The sequence below is a fragment of the Suillus plorans genome (assembly GCF_016647745.1).
Source record: "Suillus plorans strain S12 chromosome Unknown HD556scaffold_59, whole genome shotgun sequence".
Lineage (NCBI taxonomy): Eukaryota > Fungi > Basidiomycota > Agaricomycetes > Boletales > Suillaceae > Suillus > Suillus plorans.
Window position 1 is genome coordinate 154,570 of NW_024537443.1, and position 14,428 is coordinate 168,997.

The 14,428-nt window shown below is 48.8% G+C and overlaps 3 protein-coding genes across 3 annotated transcripts; all 3 read left to right on the forward strand.

Annotated features, from left to right (window-relative positions):
- Positions 1 to 3,761: 3,761 nt before the first annotated feature.
- Positions 3,762 to 4,907, forward strand: HD556DRAFT_1311373 (uncharacterized protein; the record flags this gene model as incomplete). Its single annotated transcript, XM_041300532.1, has 3 exons — positions 3,762 to 4,332; positions 4,380 to 4,609; positions 4,659 to 4,907. The coding sequence occupies 3 exons, from the start codon at positions 3,762 to 3,764 to the stop codon at positions 4,905 to 4,907; spliced, it is 1,050 nt and encodes a 349-aa protein (XP_041156483.1).
- On the forward strand, positions 4,908 to 5,700 carry HD556DRAFT_1243917 (uncharacterized protein; the record flags this gene model as incomplete). The annotated part of the gene is made up of 2 exons (XM_041298406.1): positions 4,908 to 5,420; positions 5,476 to 5,700. Coding segments are annotated over 2 exons (738 nt in total), but the record flags the coding sequence as incomplete, so codon positions are not given.
- A 4,130-nt stretch (positions 5,701 to 9,830) lies between these two features.
- Positions 9,831 to 14,157, forward strand: HD556DRAFT_1447028 (uncharacterized protein; the record flags this gene model as incomplete). The annotated part of the gene is made up of 7 exons (XM_041307187.1): positions 9,831 to 11,082; positions 11,132 to 11,298; positions 11,347 to 11,460; positions 11,512 to 11,576; positions 11,626 to 11,786; positions 11,841 to 12,089; positions 12,146 to 14,157. 7 exons carry the CDS (start codon positions 9,831 to 9,833, stop codon positions 14,155 to 14,157), a joined length of 4,020 nt encoding a protein of 1,339 aa, XP_041156485.1.
- Between the last annotated feature and the right edge of the window lie 271 nt (positions 14,158 to 14,428).

Consider the following 14,428-nt stretch of genomic DNA (forward strand, 5'->3'; position numbering starts at 1 on the left):
CAGTGCTATAGGACGCGGGGATGTCCAGATCGACTTACCACTGGGAGCCACACGTACCTCCGTGACGCTGAAAAGTGCCCTCTATGCCCCCAAGATGGCATTTACCCTCATATCCACGAATAGGATCACCGCTGCCGGATTAGCAGTCCATTTTGAGGGAAATATGTGCAAGATACTCTCACCTGGGCCCAACCGAAAGGTCATTGCGGAAATACTGCAAGTGGAAGGTCTCTACAGTGTCAATAATCGTCAGCAGGAGCGCGCGAATGTAGCAAAAAAAAAACTTACGTTATGCGAAGCTCATCGCGTCCTAGGGCACATCTCCCAATCAGCTGTGAAGCATCTTGTCAAGGAGGGTCTTGTGGAGGGTTTGGATGTGGACGCATCCACTGATCCGGAGTTCTGCGACACCTGCATAAAAGCGAAATCAGCACGAGTCCCTTTCCCCAAGGAGGCTACAAAAAGGGCAAAAGGATATGGTGAAATAATACATACCGATCTTTGGGGCCCGGCGCAAAATGAGAGCCTCGGAGGCACACGTTATTACATGTCCTTCACCGATGACTATTCTCGGGAAACCGTCGTAACGTTCCTGAAACACAAGAGTGAGGCCATTGACGCGTATCGCCAGTATCAAGCCAGACTTACCACCCAACATGGCGTTGGAATCAAGACGCTACGGTCGGACAGGGGAGGCGAATACCTCAGTGCTGAGTTTGAGGCGTTGCTGAAGGAGAGTGGGACCAAGCGAGAGTTGACTGTCCATGATTCCCCTCAGCAAAACGGGGTGGCAGAACACTTGAACCGCACACTTGTTGAGCATGCACGAGCTATGCTGCTGGGACGAGGTGCACCGAAGTTCCTATGGGCGGAGGCCGTCAGTTATGCTGTCTGGTTAAAGAACAGACTCCCATCCAGGTCGATACCTGGACACACACCTTATGAGCTTGTCCATCATAGGCGTCCTGACCTGTCGCAAGCGTGCGAATTCGGCTGTGAGGTTCTTGTACATGTGGAGAGCGCTGGGAAGCTTGACTCGAGGGCAGAGACAGCCAAGTTTGTCGGTGTGGATGGGGAGAGCAAGGGGTATTGAGTCTATTGGGAGGGTAAGAGGCGTGTTTCTGTTGAAAGAAATGTAACATTCGTACCTTTGAGTGTCAATGTTGCGGATGGTATCCTGGCCGAGGGGGAGTCTAACCCTGTAGCAAAAGTTAACGTCCAGGAACCGTCAAATCAACATGTACCTGCTTCTCCCCAACCACCTTCAACCCCTGCCAGACCATGCCAACCACCGCTAACTCCACCGGCGCCCAGGACTACTAGAGTACGGCCCCCTCTAGGCTATTATGCCGATCTTCACAATGGGGAAACAGCCACCCTCGCTGCCGAGGCACAAGCCCACCTGGAGGAAGAGGAGTTAGAAGGAAAGAAAGAAGAAGAAGTTACCCGATGGCAGGATCTCGCACTTGCGGCTGCAGTGGGCGAACCAATGCTGAGTCAGGCCTTGAGTGGCCCAGATGCCGAAGAATGGCAGGAAGCAATCAATTACGAGATTAGTCAGCTCGAGAAGCTGGGCACATGGGAGGTAGTGGACTTACCGCGTGGTGCTAACTTGATTCCTTGTCATTTCGTCTTAGCCACAAAACATGGCCCCGACAGCCAGAAGTTGAAGCTCTGAGCACGCCTGGTAGCCAACGGTCAGCGTCAACAATACGGCCTCGACTACTTCGAAACTTTCGCTCCTACCTTGAATATGACCAGCATATGAACGGTCCTTGCCATGGCGGCACAATGAGACTGGGAAGTGCATCAAGTGGACATCAAGAGCGCTTACCTTTACGCCGAGATAAAGGAGGAGATATATATGAGGGCGCCCCCGGGGTACTTGAAGCAGGGGGAGGAGAAGATGGTGCTGAGGCTGAAGAGGAGTTTACCAGGATTGAAGCAGGCAGGGTACGAATGGGCGGAGGAACTCGCAGGAGTATTCTATAAACTTGGATTCACGCGTTCTCAAGTTGACCAGGCCATTTATTTCAAGCGCACAGATGACGAACATACCGTCATTACCGTATCTGTGGATGACATGGCTGTCACCTCTCACTACCTTCGTCACATCGAGTCCTTCAAGTCGCAGCTCCAAGAACACTTTGAAATCACAGATCTTGGAGAGCTAAATTGGCTCCTGGGCCTTAAGGTTCAATGAAACCGTATGGCATGCACCATCACTCTCTCTCAGCACGCATATGTCGACACTATCCTTGAACACTTCAACCTCACTGACGCCAAGACAGCACACACTCCCATGGAGACTGGAACCACTCTCTCTGATGCTCAGTCCCCAGCCACTCATTCGCAGGCCGAAGGGATGAAAAATGTGCCTTATCAGCGCGCAATAGGGTCCTTAATGTACGCGGCTACAAGCACGCGACCGGACATAGCGTTCAGTGTGGCAACCTTGTCGCAATTCATGCGCAATCCCGGCATAGCCCATTGGGAGGCTGCCAAGCGGGTGTTTAGGTATTTGAAGGGGACGGCTGACTATGGGATTACGCTGGGAGGTGGAGGAGGTGGGCTGGAAGCTTATGCAGATGTGGATTGGGCATCGCAGGTCCATCGTCACTCTGTCTCGGGGTACGTTGTCATGCTTAACAGTGGTCCGGTCGCATGGAGTGCACGCAAGCAACCTCTGATTGCTCTCTCTACGGCGGAGGCTGAGTATATAGCTCTGACGACGGTAGCCCATGAACTACTGTACCTTCAACTCCTCCTAGAGGAGCTCTACGACGCACCCGAACTCCCCACGCCTATACACTGCGACAATCAAGCAGCCATAGCTCTCACCAACAACAACAAATTCCACTCCCAAACCAAGCACATCGACCTACGCTACCATTTCGTTAGAACGCACGTCAAAAATGGAGTGTTCGAGCTCATCTATTGTCCTACGGACGACAACGTCGCTGATGCCTTCACGAAGGCCTTGCCTAGCCCATGCCTGCAAAGGCTCTGTGGCCTCATGAGCCTCGATCACGTTCGAGGGGGAGTGTTGAAGTCCGAAGCCGAGCCAGAAGAGACGCGGAAGTGAGTGACATCGGACCAGGTATGAACGCATCGAGCATCGTCATTCGGCCGAGTGTCAAATACATATGTTTCAGATGTATATGTTCTCTCTCCGAGTTTTACTGTATGATAAAAGGCTTCGTGCAGCCGCTCAAGCATCTCAGTCCATTTGCAACAACTGAGATGTACGTGCTCGTTATTTCACTTAGTACATTCAAAAGCTAACAAGTACCTAGTATTTTTCTGTTCTTGGTACATACTAAATATACAAAGAGTCCATTTGCAATGACTGAGATTATTTTTCTGTTCTAGTCCTCGTCGCCTCGTTCCACTCGCGCCAAACATCTACATATTCACATTGATGTGCCTCGCTCTGACTCACCTCAGGCAGCACTTCTCGGTGGTAATAAAGGGTCTCGTAGACCCGGTTTCTATGTTATGGGAAAGTTATCAATGAGACCCGACCTCCCAGCAGGCTAATAATAGATTTCATCTGTAATAACTCCGTGCGCCTCTGGTGCCACCCATAATAGCCTCTTGCTTTACCAATTGGCCTCTGGGTAGCCGCACGTTAGGCACAGTTGGCTCCGAGGAGCCTCGACATGCCCACCCTCTGACCTGATTGTAAGATTGTAGTGTTCCCTCTATATTATCATATAAGTATACTCTACATGTGTTCAACTGTGCTACTTCTAACAACCATGTCTTTGGCACCATCGACGCCTGGCAAGGCACGACTATCTCGCAAGTCTCAAGTTGTATCTTCTGGTCTTGGCCACCATTTTGTGAGCCTGTATCAACCTCGTAACAGGAAGAAGAGTCAAATAGTGATCGAATTGCCTGGTGCAGAGGCCAAATGGCGCCGCCTTCTTGCTCAGATGGAACACTTAATGAATCCGGAACATCATAAGGCATCACAGTCACCATCCTCACCTGTGAACAGTACAATGAAGGAAGTGCCTGGTCCCACAGAAAATATCCCCACTGACTTGAACTTGAATGATACGGAGATAGATATGTTTGGGCCGGAGACAGAACCTGACTTCACTGCCGAACAACTGCCATCCGGACGTCGCATTTCGCCTGACAAATCGACTGATGCACTATATCATAGCTGGTCAGCCCTCATCCCAACTCTGGTCAAACCTCAAGTCCAATATACTGCGCGGACACATGGCCAACCCTTGGAACAAATCAATGAAGTCATATCTGCATGCGTCACTCTCAAATGCGCAGGGAAACGGACGACTTTGATATGTTTGTTTTTTGACCGTACGTCCTCAATCACACACAAGTTATGATGTTTAATATGTCATCAGGATTCTCGTCCATTGATGTATTTAGCTGCAACTGCTCCTCACTTGCCCAAGTCCTCGTCCACCACGGTCTCTTCCCTACTGCACCGTCCCAGCCTCGTATGGCAGTTTCCATCGACTTGCTCTCCTTCTACCGGGCGCTCTTCGAGCGCTCTTGCGACGCGATTAATGCACTTGCATCTGCTCTCAAAACGTATTATTCTCGCCGAGGCTTTCAAATGATGGACAAAACAGTAGGCCAATCAACGTGCCTCTGAACACTGCTGATATCTTTTTTCCAAGGGTGAATCAATTCGTGAACCTTTTCGTCGTAGCCTTGGCCATGCAGTGCAGTGGTTTGATATCCTTCAAATCCAAGTCGAACACCAACTGGAGTCACTTATCCAACAATGTCGCTATCGTATTACACAGTTCAAAGAGGCATCGTCAGTCGTCAATGCATCTTCGTCTTCTGATCCACAGCAACATCTAGAGCAGCCCCCTTCCCCCATCTTACGCAAAGAACGATGTCCACCCCTTCTTGTGCAATGATGTCCTGCATGTTTTGGTGGTGTATTGTATGGCAAACCTACCGGCGATGGTGGCGATATACATGTCGCAACAGATGGAAATTTCCACCATCGCCATCGGCGCTCTGCAGGCGACTGTCCACGGTTCTACAACCCGACTTACTTTCTTCCTAAAGATTTCGTCAATGAAGTCGGCCGCCGGATAGAATCTCAACGTAAGCAGCCTCAATGCAAGCAGCCTCCTAGCGCACGTAAACTTGTGCCTGATGAGGCTATTGATCGATGCGAAAACACTTACAAGGCTGCTGATGGGAAAAAGCAGAAGGCAGCTATGGACAGTTTTGACGACACGGGAGTTATGGCTCTCATTTGTTGTCATGACATTCCCTTATTCTTTGCTAACATAGATTCACCCGGTGAGCAACAGAAATATTCTGTTGCTCTTCTCCAACACTTATTTTCATTGCTTCCCCTTCAGGCAACTGTTGTTGCCTTATACGATGTCGGATGTGTTCTGGCACGGTCACTTTCAAAGGTATGTAGACTTCTCAGCCTTCCTTCATATGTATCCCCATGCTGATTGATGGCAGTACAAAATCCTTCCCAAAGATGTTATGAGTTGCCTCCGATTCGCCACGATGGCAATGCACGCGTATGGACATGAATGGGCTTGCCAATTGGTATATAATCCACGTATCTGTGTTGGACTTGGGTTGTCAGACGGAGAAGGAACCGAGAGACTTTGGTCACGGTTTGTTCACCTGATAGGCATTGGGAGATCCTCATCTGTGAGACTCTTTCTTGATTTGTTATAACTGACCAATCATTTAACACCTAGCGCCAGCATCGTTTATGGCTGATTGATCACCAAGCGGCCGCAATAGGTTTAGAGATGCGCACAGATCTTGGCGACTGGCTCAAACGACGTCTCAAATGCGGTGTCAATGACCAAGGGTCAGCAGCTCAAGGCAATTTGGACCGATGCGAAGTTCCTATTGAGGAGCTGACATCCCAATGGTTGCATCAGCAGGAATCTCAGCTTTCGATCCAGGCTCATAAGCATATTCACACTACACGTAGCTCCTCATTAATTAGCTTTTAAGATGCTCTTGCTCGTCTGAAGAAAGAACTTGACACAGTTCTAAGTCTGCAAGCTGATCTCGATACTTCGAGCAGAGCACTGCAGGCTACGAGGGTCATGATCGCGAAAGAGTCACACTCCAATGACACATTCGAGGCTCTAGAGAGCCTCGAGAGAGGCCATAATCGCTTGATGGACAAAGTTGAAGCTCTATATGCATCTCTTAATATCCACGACAGTTTTCCTGAACTTCATGGAATTGACCTTGAATTTGTTCGTATCCTGCTAATGGCACGCAACCTCAAAATCAATATTCGCAAACGTGCCATAGCTGGCTTCTTCGAGTGGGATAAATTAGATCGGGCTGTTGGCGGTGCTCAACAAGCATTAGGTAAGATCTCACCTTTCTCATCATATTTGATCGCTAATACGATCTCTTAGGAACCAAACTCCATCAACAGACAAGGAAGGCAATTGCTAAATGCCAACCTGCCCTCATGACAGCCATCAGGAAATTTAATTCGTACTGCGAACAGTTAGATTCGCTCTATAACCCGTCTTGTGTGATTCCATTACCCGCTCCCCTTCCTACAAAACTTACCGAACTGCGTGCCGATCCCACCCTAATGGAGGATGTGTGGATCACACCATCCATTGGAGAAGTACCACAGTGGTTGGATGATACAGACGTTAGAGGTGGCATCCGCGCTCTTCTTAAATGTGACCGCTGCAGGGAAGAACAGGTGCGACTTGGTATTGAAGCTGATAACCTTTGTCGATTTTTTGGAGAAGAACTTGCAGCACTTGAACTTGCTCTTCGCATCCCAGAATGTAGGTAGATTATTTCAAACAGTCTTCTTTTCTAATGAAGTTGCCAGGTGAACCTTTTATGGCCACCTTGCAACAGCGCCGGTCTAACTTTCTTCGGCTCCAATCCTGCTGGAGCAATTTGCTGGTGTCATCGTTACGGTTCACTACTCATGTTAAGGAAGCAGTAGATATTGCCATCACCATCTCAGGAGGCTCTCAAAGCACGCCCCTTCATTGGATCCGTACTATGAGTATCACTGCACTTGATCTTGATGCTGAAGATGAGCTGGTCTCTGCTCACCTCGACGATCCCCTACAGATTGACTCAGAACAAGCCACACTTGCCGATGTTCTGGAGCAAGAAATGGCTACATTAGACGTGGATGACACTGTTGAGTCGAACGACACAAACTATGATATTAAGGCAACCATTGTGTGGGAGCTTCCTAAGGTGCGCCTGTTCAGTCCAAAATTGGTATCCCATCACTGACTCTCTTCGATACTAGGACCTACTAATCGATAATTTTTGTGTCCCGATTCCCAAGCAGGACATTATTGTCCCTGACACTCTCGTCACGCGAATCCGACCCCCACATGATGAATTCCCTCCTCAAGTGTTTGATCCGAAAGATATCAATTGCTCCGCTCTCCCACAGCATGTCTCAATGATGTTTGTATCAACAGCTGTGCAGCCCTACTCTACTCTGAACTGAAGTCGCCAACACTCTCTTGCGCAATATTTTCTACCCACAACCTCCCGCGCATCCGTTACAATGCACCTGACGATATCCTTTGGTGCAATGTTTCATGGACGCGTTACTGGGAGAAGGATGTATGGGTCCTGCCGATACACCGGCCCTCCAGCTCAATTGGACATTGGGTAATTTGCGTAATTCACAAGTTCAACAAGGAAATACACCTTTTCGATAGCCTCAGCGAGAAAAAACCTTGGACAAATGACGTTAAAGTAAGCTAATATCCATATGACGACATCCTTTACTGACTACAAAGAAGGACATTATGAGATTAATTGCTCGGTTGGTTACAGTGGCAAAAAAACATGGCTATTGCATTCTGACTGATCTCCGGGGATGGGTTGCGTGACCTCTCAATGTGAGTTCAATTTTTAGCATCGATTAACCGCTCTGATGACATACATTGCAGATCCAATGTCTCCAGAATAATAGTTATGACTGCGGCGTCTGGGTTCTAGCAGCACTTAGTGCAGTACTCCGTAGGTGACATGTTACAGGACTGGGGGAGGATGACATTATTTATATGCGCCATTATCTCTTCACTCTCGCTCTTTCTCTACCGTCAGCTGTGTAATAACAAACTTCGCAATATAATTCGAAATTCTATCTACACATATGGATTCTCTCCCTTAGCTAACTGATCCTCCTCCTGTTGATAGTTCAAGATCTTCCGCGCTTGCCACTGCCGATAACATTCCGCCATGACCTTGTGCCTCGCGCATGCATGTAAGCCTATTGTGATGTATGCATCAAGTTCATCCCAGCCATCAACCAATATTTTTCGTGCCTCGTGGATCTCATTGATGATGCTAGCAATACCTCCCGCATTAAACATAGCTGCGCGCCGAGTGCAAGACTCCCTTAACCGACGCAACTGATATCCGTGCATCACATCCAGCAGGTTCTCGGTGAATCGTTCTTCATCTGTTGTCTCCGGTGGAGGCAGAGCGTGATAAGGGGGAGGCTTGTCCCACTGTGCAATATCGGACTCATCGATCAAGTGTGACCCAGCGAGAGCTTTGCGAAATAGATATGAATCGGGTAGGGGAAGAGTTGCATATGCAACCAGAGTTGTTTCCAGGGTTTGTGGCTTGTTCTTTGGTGCTGTCCGACGTCCGTGTCCACGATGACACTTTGCATACGCGCGAGCATTCTGAGATCGTTGAACCGTTTTACCTCTGCCAAGGGAATGATAAATAAATACCAAGGCTTGTATTAGATAGTGAAAACAACTTGCCGTTCTGTCTGAATGTATAATATCTGCTGTTCTCGTCGTGCTGCCATTTTGTCTGCCACAGTAAAGTACTTGGCTTTGCGCCCCATTGTCGAGATCAGACTCAGATTGGTGACCCAAAGTGCACACTAAGTTTGTATTGTAATGGTGCGAGTTAACCAGTTTAACTCAGTAAATGATTTCAACATGATATTCTTGCTTAAATCTTGGTACGGATAGGATGGGGTGTGTCACTGGAATCATTGAGCATTGTTGTGGGAGGTTTGCGCCCAGAACCTGTCTGTACTACTGCATGTTTTAAAGTCAGCATGGTTTGTATTTTCAATCTCATTGGCTCTCGCTAGCTCTCATAACAGATTGAACCTTTTGTGCGAGCCTCATAACAGATTGAACCTCTTGTGCGAGCCACATTAAATATGCAATACCCTCCCGAGGCTCTGGAGCCAACCTGTAACTTTATTTTAATTTGTAGATCCTCATGAGGCTCCCTTCAGGTTATTCTATCGAGGCATGCCGCATCATGTCACTTCTTTCATGGGGGTTCCCCGGTAGTAGTAACTACATGTATTGGCCCATTGTACTACGGAGCCGGAGGACCGAATTTTTTTATAAGTATGCGACATTGGTATGTCTCTTACTCGCCAGAATTCTACCCTCCTGGTGACAATATTTCCTTTACCCTCTCTGAAGGTCTCTAGACACTATCCATTTGCGCACTCCCCCCCCTTTTTTTTGCTGATCTATTCTTCTAGACTCTGTCAGTGTTCTCTTTCAACGTGTTCTTTATTTTCTTGCTGAACTATTACTCTAGGCAGTATTGCTCCAAACGACTAGGAGCATTCGAAGAACACTATTTGTGTTTCTCATATACATAAACACTTTCATATATATTGTCAGTGAGTCACAGTTACTCTCGCATCGTCTCTAGTCCTCACATGACACTATAAAGTCGTTTGTGAATAAACAAGTACTCATCATTGATATCCATCTTCGCTGTACATCTTTCTACCAAAAAGGTGATGTTCATAGTGCTATCCAATCCACATCACTGACAGACCTACAGCTATGACCCAAAAAATGGCGGACCCATCTGGTGCCGCACAAAATCCATACTCTTCCTCTCCCGATTACATGGACTTGTCTCCCGTCATACACCACCCTAGCAGTGATTATGTCCATGAGCAGTTTGGCGGTGGTCGTCGAATTCCGACACCTGCTGCTGAACTTACCCCAATGAGACTCAGAACCAACATCAAGGCTACCACTCGTGATGTTGGTATCGCAAGACAGGCCAATATCTGCCACCAAGTCCACCCAATACCCTCGCCTCAACCTGTCCAGTCTACTGACCCGCTGCCCTATCTTGCTAGTGGCGATGCGTCTTCGCTTACACTGCATGAGAACAGTCACCACCTTTCTCCCGCACCACCTTCTCTTGTAGATGGTCAGGGTGGAGCAGCGAGCAGCAATTCATCTTCGCTTACGCTCCCAGCGGATGGAAGCAGCAACTCATCATCACTCCCACTCCCACTTCCAAACAGCCGTCACACCTCCCCCTTTTCTGCAGGTGCTGCAAGCAGCCACACAACACGCCACCCCTCACCATTTGTGGGCGATCCTGCTTTACAACACCCTGCACAACTCAATGATCTTTTTTTCGCGAGCATGGAGACACAGTCTGGCTGGCCAAGTCAAGATACTTCCAACGCCTTTGAGTTTATGGTAGATAACACATATTCTTCTACACTACTCTCAGACCAAGTACCAGGAATGACCGCAGCAGGTAGTCACCTTATGGACGGCATGTCTCGTCACCCACCTCCCCTTAATCTTATCCCACCAACGCCACTAAAAGCCAACAACAACACTGCTCTGCATGGCACCCAAGGCAGCCAGGCATTTACCACGGCATCGAGTCAACAATTGGACTTGAGCTACTACCCCACCAATGGCACTCAAGGGCAGTTCCCGGAAGAGGATTTCGACACCATTGATCATGAGTCGGGTGGACTGGAGCAATCCTTGACTGGGCGGAGGTCATCAGAGGCCAATGGGAAACTTGAAGAAGGGTTTACGCTGCTCGATCACATTTTCAACGACTTGACCAAGTCTACCATGATGCCCACTAACCAGGTTATCAACACATACCTGAAGAGTCGTGGACAGGAGGTTCACAGCGTAAATTATTGGAATGTCTATGCCAACTACTTCAAGGCATACAAAGAGCGAGAGCTTGCGCGGCTCAACACAGGAGGGCCTCAGAACGATAAAGGTAAAGGCAAAGAGACTCAAAACGTAGAGCTTCACAGTACGCCAGGTAAGCGAACACCGATATGTACTCTGGTAGAGTCTAACTTACCATCCAGGTACGGCTGTGCGAAGGCTATGCTACGAAAAATTCAAGGGGGCGTTCCCAGACGACTACCAGGATATTCTAAGTGCATACAATGAAGCAAATCACATAGGCTCGGCTTCCACTCTGAATCAACGTCAACAATCATTCCAAAAGCTCTACAGACGAGTGGCAACCTTGGTATGGTATCTCTCGCAGGGATTGAGAGCAGGCTAACACTGAGTTTAGCTCGATTCCGCTTCAACAAGGTTTGGGTTCGAAGCCGCCATTGTCTTGTGTGGCAATGTCGTCAACCAGGATGCCTCTCTGGGTCATGTACACATGACGCAGGCTGCTGCAGGGGTCAGTTACTGTCAACAAAATTCTCTTGTCTTTATTGATTCACTCTATCAGTTCTTTGAGACACGCTGCCGTGCCAACGATGATACCATAATTGGACATCTGAAGGCTCATGTATTGTAGGTCTCGGTTGTCGTTTTCCTCACTTCCCTTATTGATCTCTTACAGTAATGCAACATCACGCTCAGTGGTTGAAGATGCGTTCCACGAGGGTGAAGACGACATCTGTGACAGAGATGCTTCGCCGTCCTTGAAGGATGACGTGTCTGATATTCAAGTTATTGGAGATCCGCTCAAGTGGCTCAAGCAGGAACTCACCCGACAAGTTGGTAAGTCTTCTGTGGGACATAATTCATACTACAGTTTACAAATGGCTACACTAGACAATCTCAATGGGAAGTTCGCCTCTTTTAAGAACTTCCCATGGATCATGATGCCCAGTGCGCTCGCCAACAAGAACCTTTGCATCAAGGGATATCCGGCACACAAATGTCTGTTGCCTGGGGAATACCACAACATGAATTCGAAGAGCAAGGGTATCAGAGGGCTGACCCAGAAGGAAGTCGGTATAATTGTAGAGGCTCTGAAGGCGGGAATGATGTTTGTGGAGAAGATCCCAAAAGCATCACGAGGTATGTTCAATACATTGACGCTACAATAATGCTTTCGTTAATATTTGATATCATAGCGGCGCTGATTGCATCAGAAATCCCTGTAATCACTGGTGAAGCACCTCCTTCAGATCACCCTCATGCTGGTGCCCAACAAATGTTCGCCAACCGCCACACAGACTATAATGGGCCTTCTCGTGTGAAGACCAGCGCTGCGACTACCAAAGTCAAGAGGGCTCGAAACACCCGCAAAACACCCTCGACTTCTCAGCAACAGGAATCTACTGGTGCCACTGGACTTCTACTACCAAAGCCTCCTCCCTCATGCCCATTTATAGTGTTTCCTAGGCCTCCACATGCTCTTCCAAAGCTTCCTCCAAAGCCTCTTCCAAAGCCTTCGTCAACTGAGGTGATCGAGTTTCCCACGTCCGAGTCCAAAGATAAGTCTCGTGAGATGGCACCTGAAACAGAATTCGAAGATGCATCCCAGGGGGAAAAGAGGAAGGTGGCGGATAGTAGGCCATATCGAGAGTCAAAGAGGCGTGCGTCATCTGCTGAGGTTTCAGTGGAGCCGAATACGAGGAAGAAACGTGTGAAGGCAAAGACTAAGGGAAGGGTCAAGGAGAAGGCAAAGCCATTGCCTGCTCCAGAGGTACCTCCCTTGAAAGGCGGTCCCATGTCGCCTCTGACTATATCATCTTCGAGTGACGAGCCACTTGTGGGTGCAGGGACATCTCGACTCCAGCATGCCAAGAGGCTTCGAGATGGCCCCATCAAACCACGCCCCATCGTTCCAGGATCTCGGCGGATTCTGAGCCATACACATTGCATGATGTATGGTGATGAGTCGAAAGAGGGTGACGACGATGTCGTCAAACAGGTCACCAAGCAGGCTGCAGATGGTCCTGTCATACCACCTCCTCAGCCAAACGTGCAGCAGCCGATAGACAAGAAGGACTCATCGGATGGGATTGCCGGTCAACAAACTCCAGTGCAGTCACCAATTCCTCAGCCTGGACCATCTGAAGAAGATTCGTGCCAAGTTCTTCGTCCTCCAAGTGAGCCTGTTGGTCGCCCACCTGAATCTAACAACACTCCTCAGCACATTCCTGAGCCTAACGAGCCTCCCATGCGCCTCTCCAGGGATACCAGCAGTGACCCTCCTCAGCCTAATGAGCCTCCCATGTGCCTCTCCAGAGACACCAGCAGCGACCCTCCTTGCCTCGTTCCTGAGCCTCCCGTGCATCTCTCCAGAGCCACCATCCGGAACCCTCCTGATCATGACCAGCGTGTACCTCATGTGCCCTTCACACGTAATCTCCCACCAGCAGAGCCTCAGCACCTAGAGTCCCGCGAGCCTGTTGTTCACGCAACTGGCTGGCATGAGCCTCCTGACCGTAGTTATGATACTTGGGAGACTATGCGAAATAATATTCATGATGGACCAGCATATCGCCCTCGCGACCCCATTCAGTACAACAGTCGTGATCATGATGGCCCTTACGCACGCGAGATATCTCCTTGGAACCGTGATGGAGTCCTTCCACGGGATGGATTCTATGGCCGAGGTGGACATCCCCACGACAACTTCCATCTTGCTCCTGCTGCTCCTATGCACTTAAATGAAGAACGTGATCACACTCGTCCTGGTTATCCCGGCCGCTATAGCCCTGTTCCTGATGTGTATTCCTATGAAGTTGACACATGTCAGCGACATGCTCACTACCATGACAATATGGGAGGTGGAAGGGGGTATCAGGATAGACAAGGGCTATGGAGGAGGCATCAAGACTCGCGAGGGATAGATCGCGACACACCATTTTCTGATCCCCTTCGTGATACCCCAGCCCCTCACATTTATACACACGATGACGGTCATCGTGACCGCAACCCAATGTCTCGTGAACGTGAGCCTTATTTGGACTCTAGACCCTCTGCAAATGCTCAGCCTGGACCTTCCTTGTCTCATGAACGTGAGCCTTCCTTGGACTACAGACCCTCACCAAACGCTCAGACTGCCTCTTCCTTGTCTCATGAACGCGAGCCTCACTTGGATCCTAGACCCTCTCCAAGTGCTCGGCCCAACTAAACCAGTGGCAAGTATTTACAGCACCGTTCTTTAATTTACTTTGCCATCTCATACCGCTTTCGCCTGCCTTTTTCATGTATCTCATACTACCATGTTGTTTTGTGTTATTTTGACCTCGATCGTTTTCCATGTTTTATTTAATATCTTCCTACTCCGTCACTCATGTTACCATGTTACGTTTGTTGGTCTGCGTGTTCCGATCAATTTTTCATTCACCTTCTAGCTGTATACCCCAATTGCTGCGAGGTATCTGTAACAATGATTTCAGTTG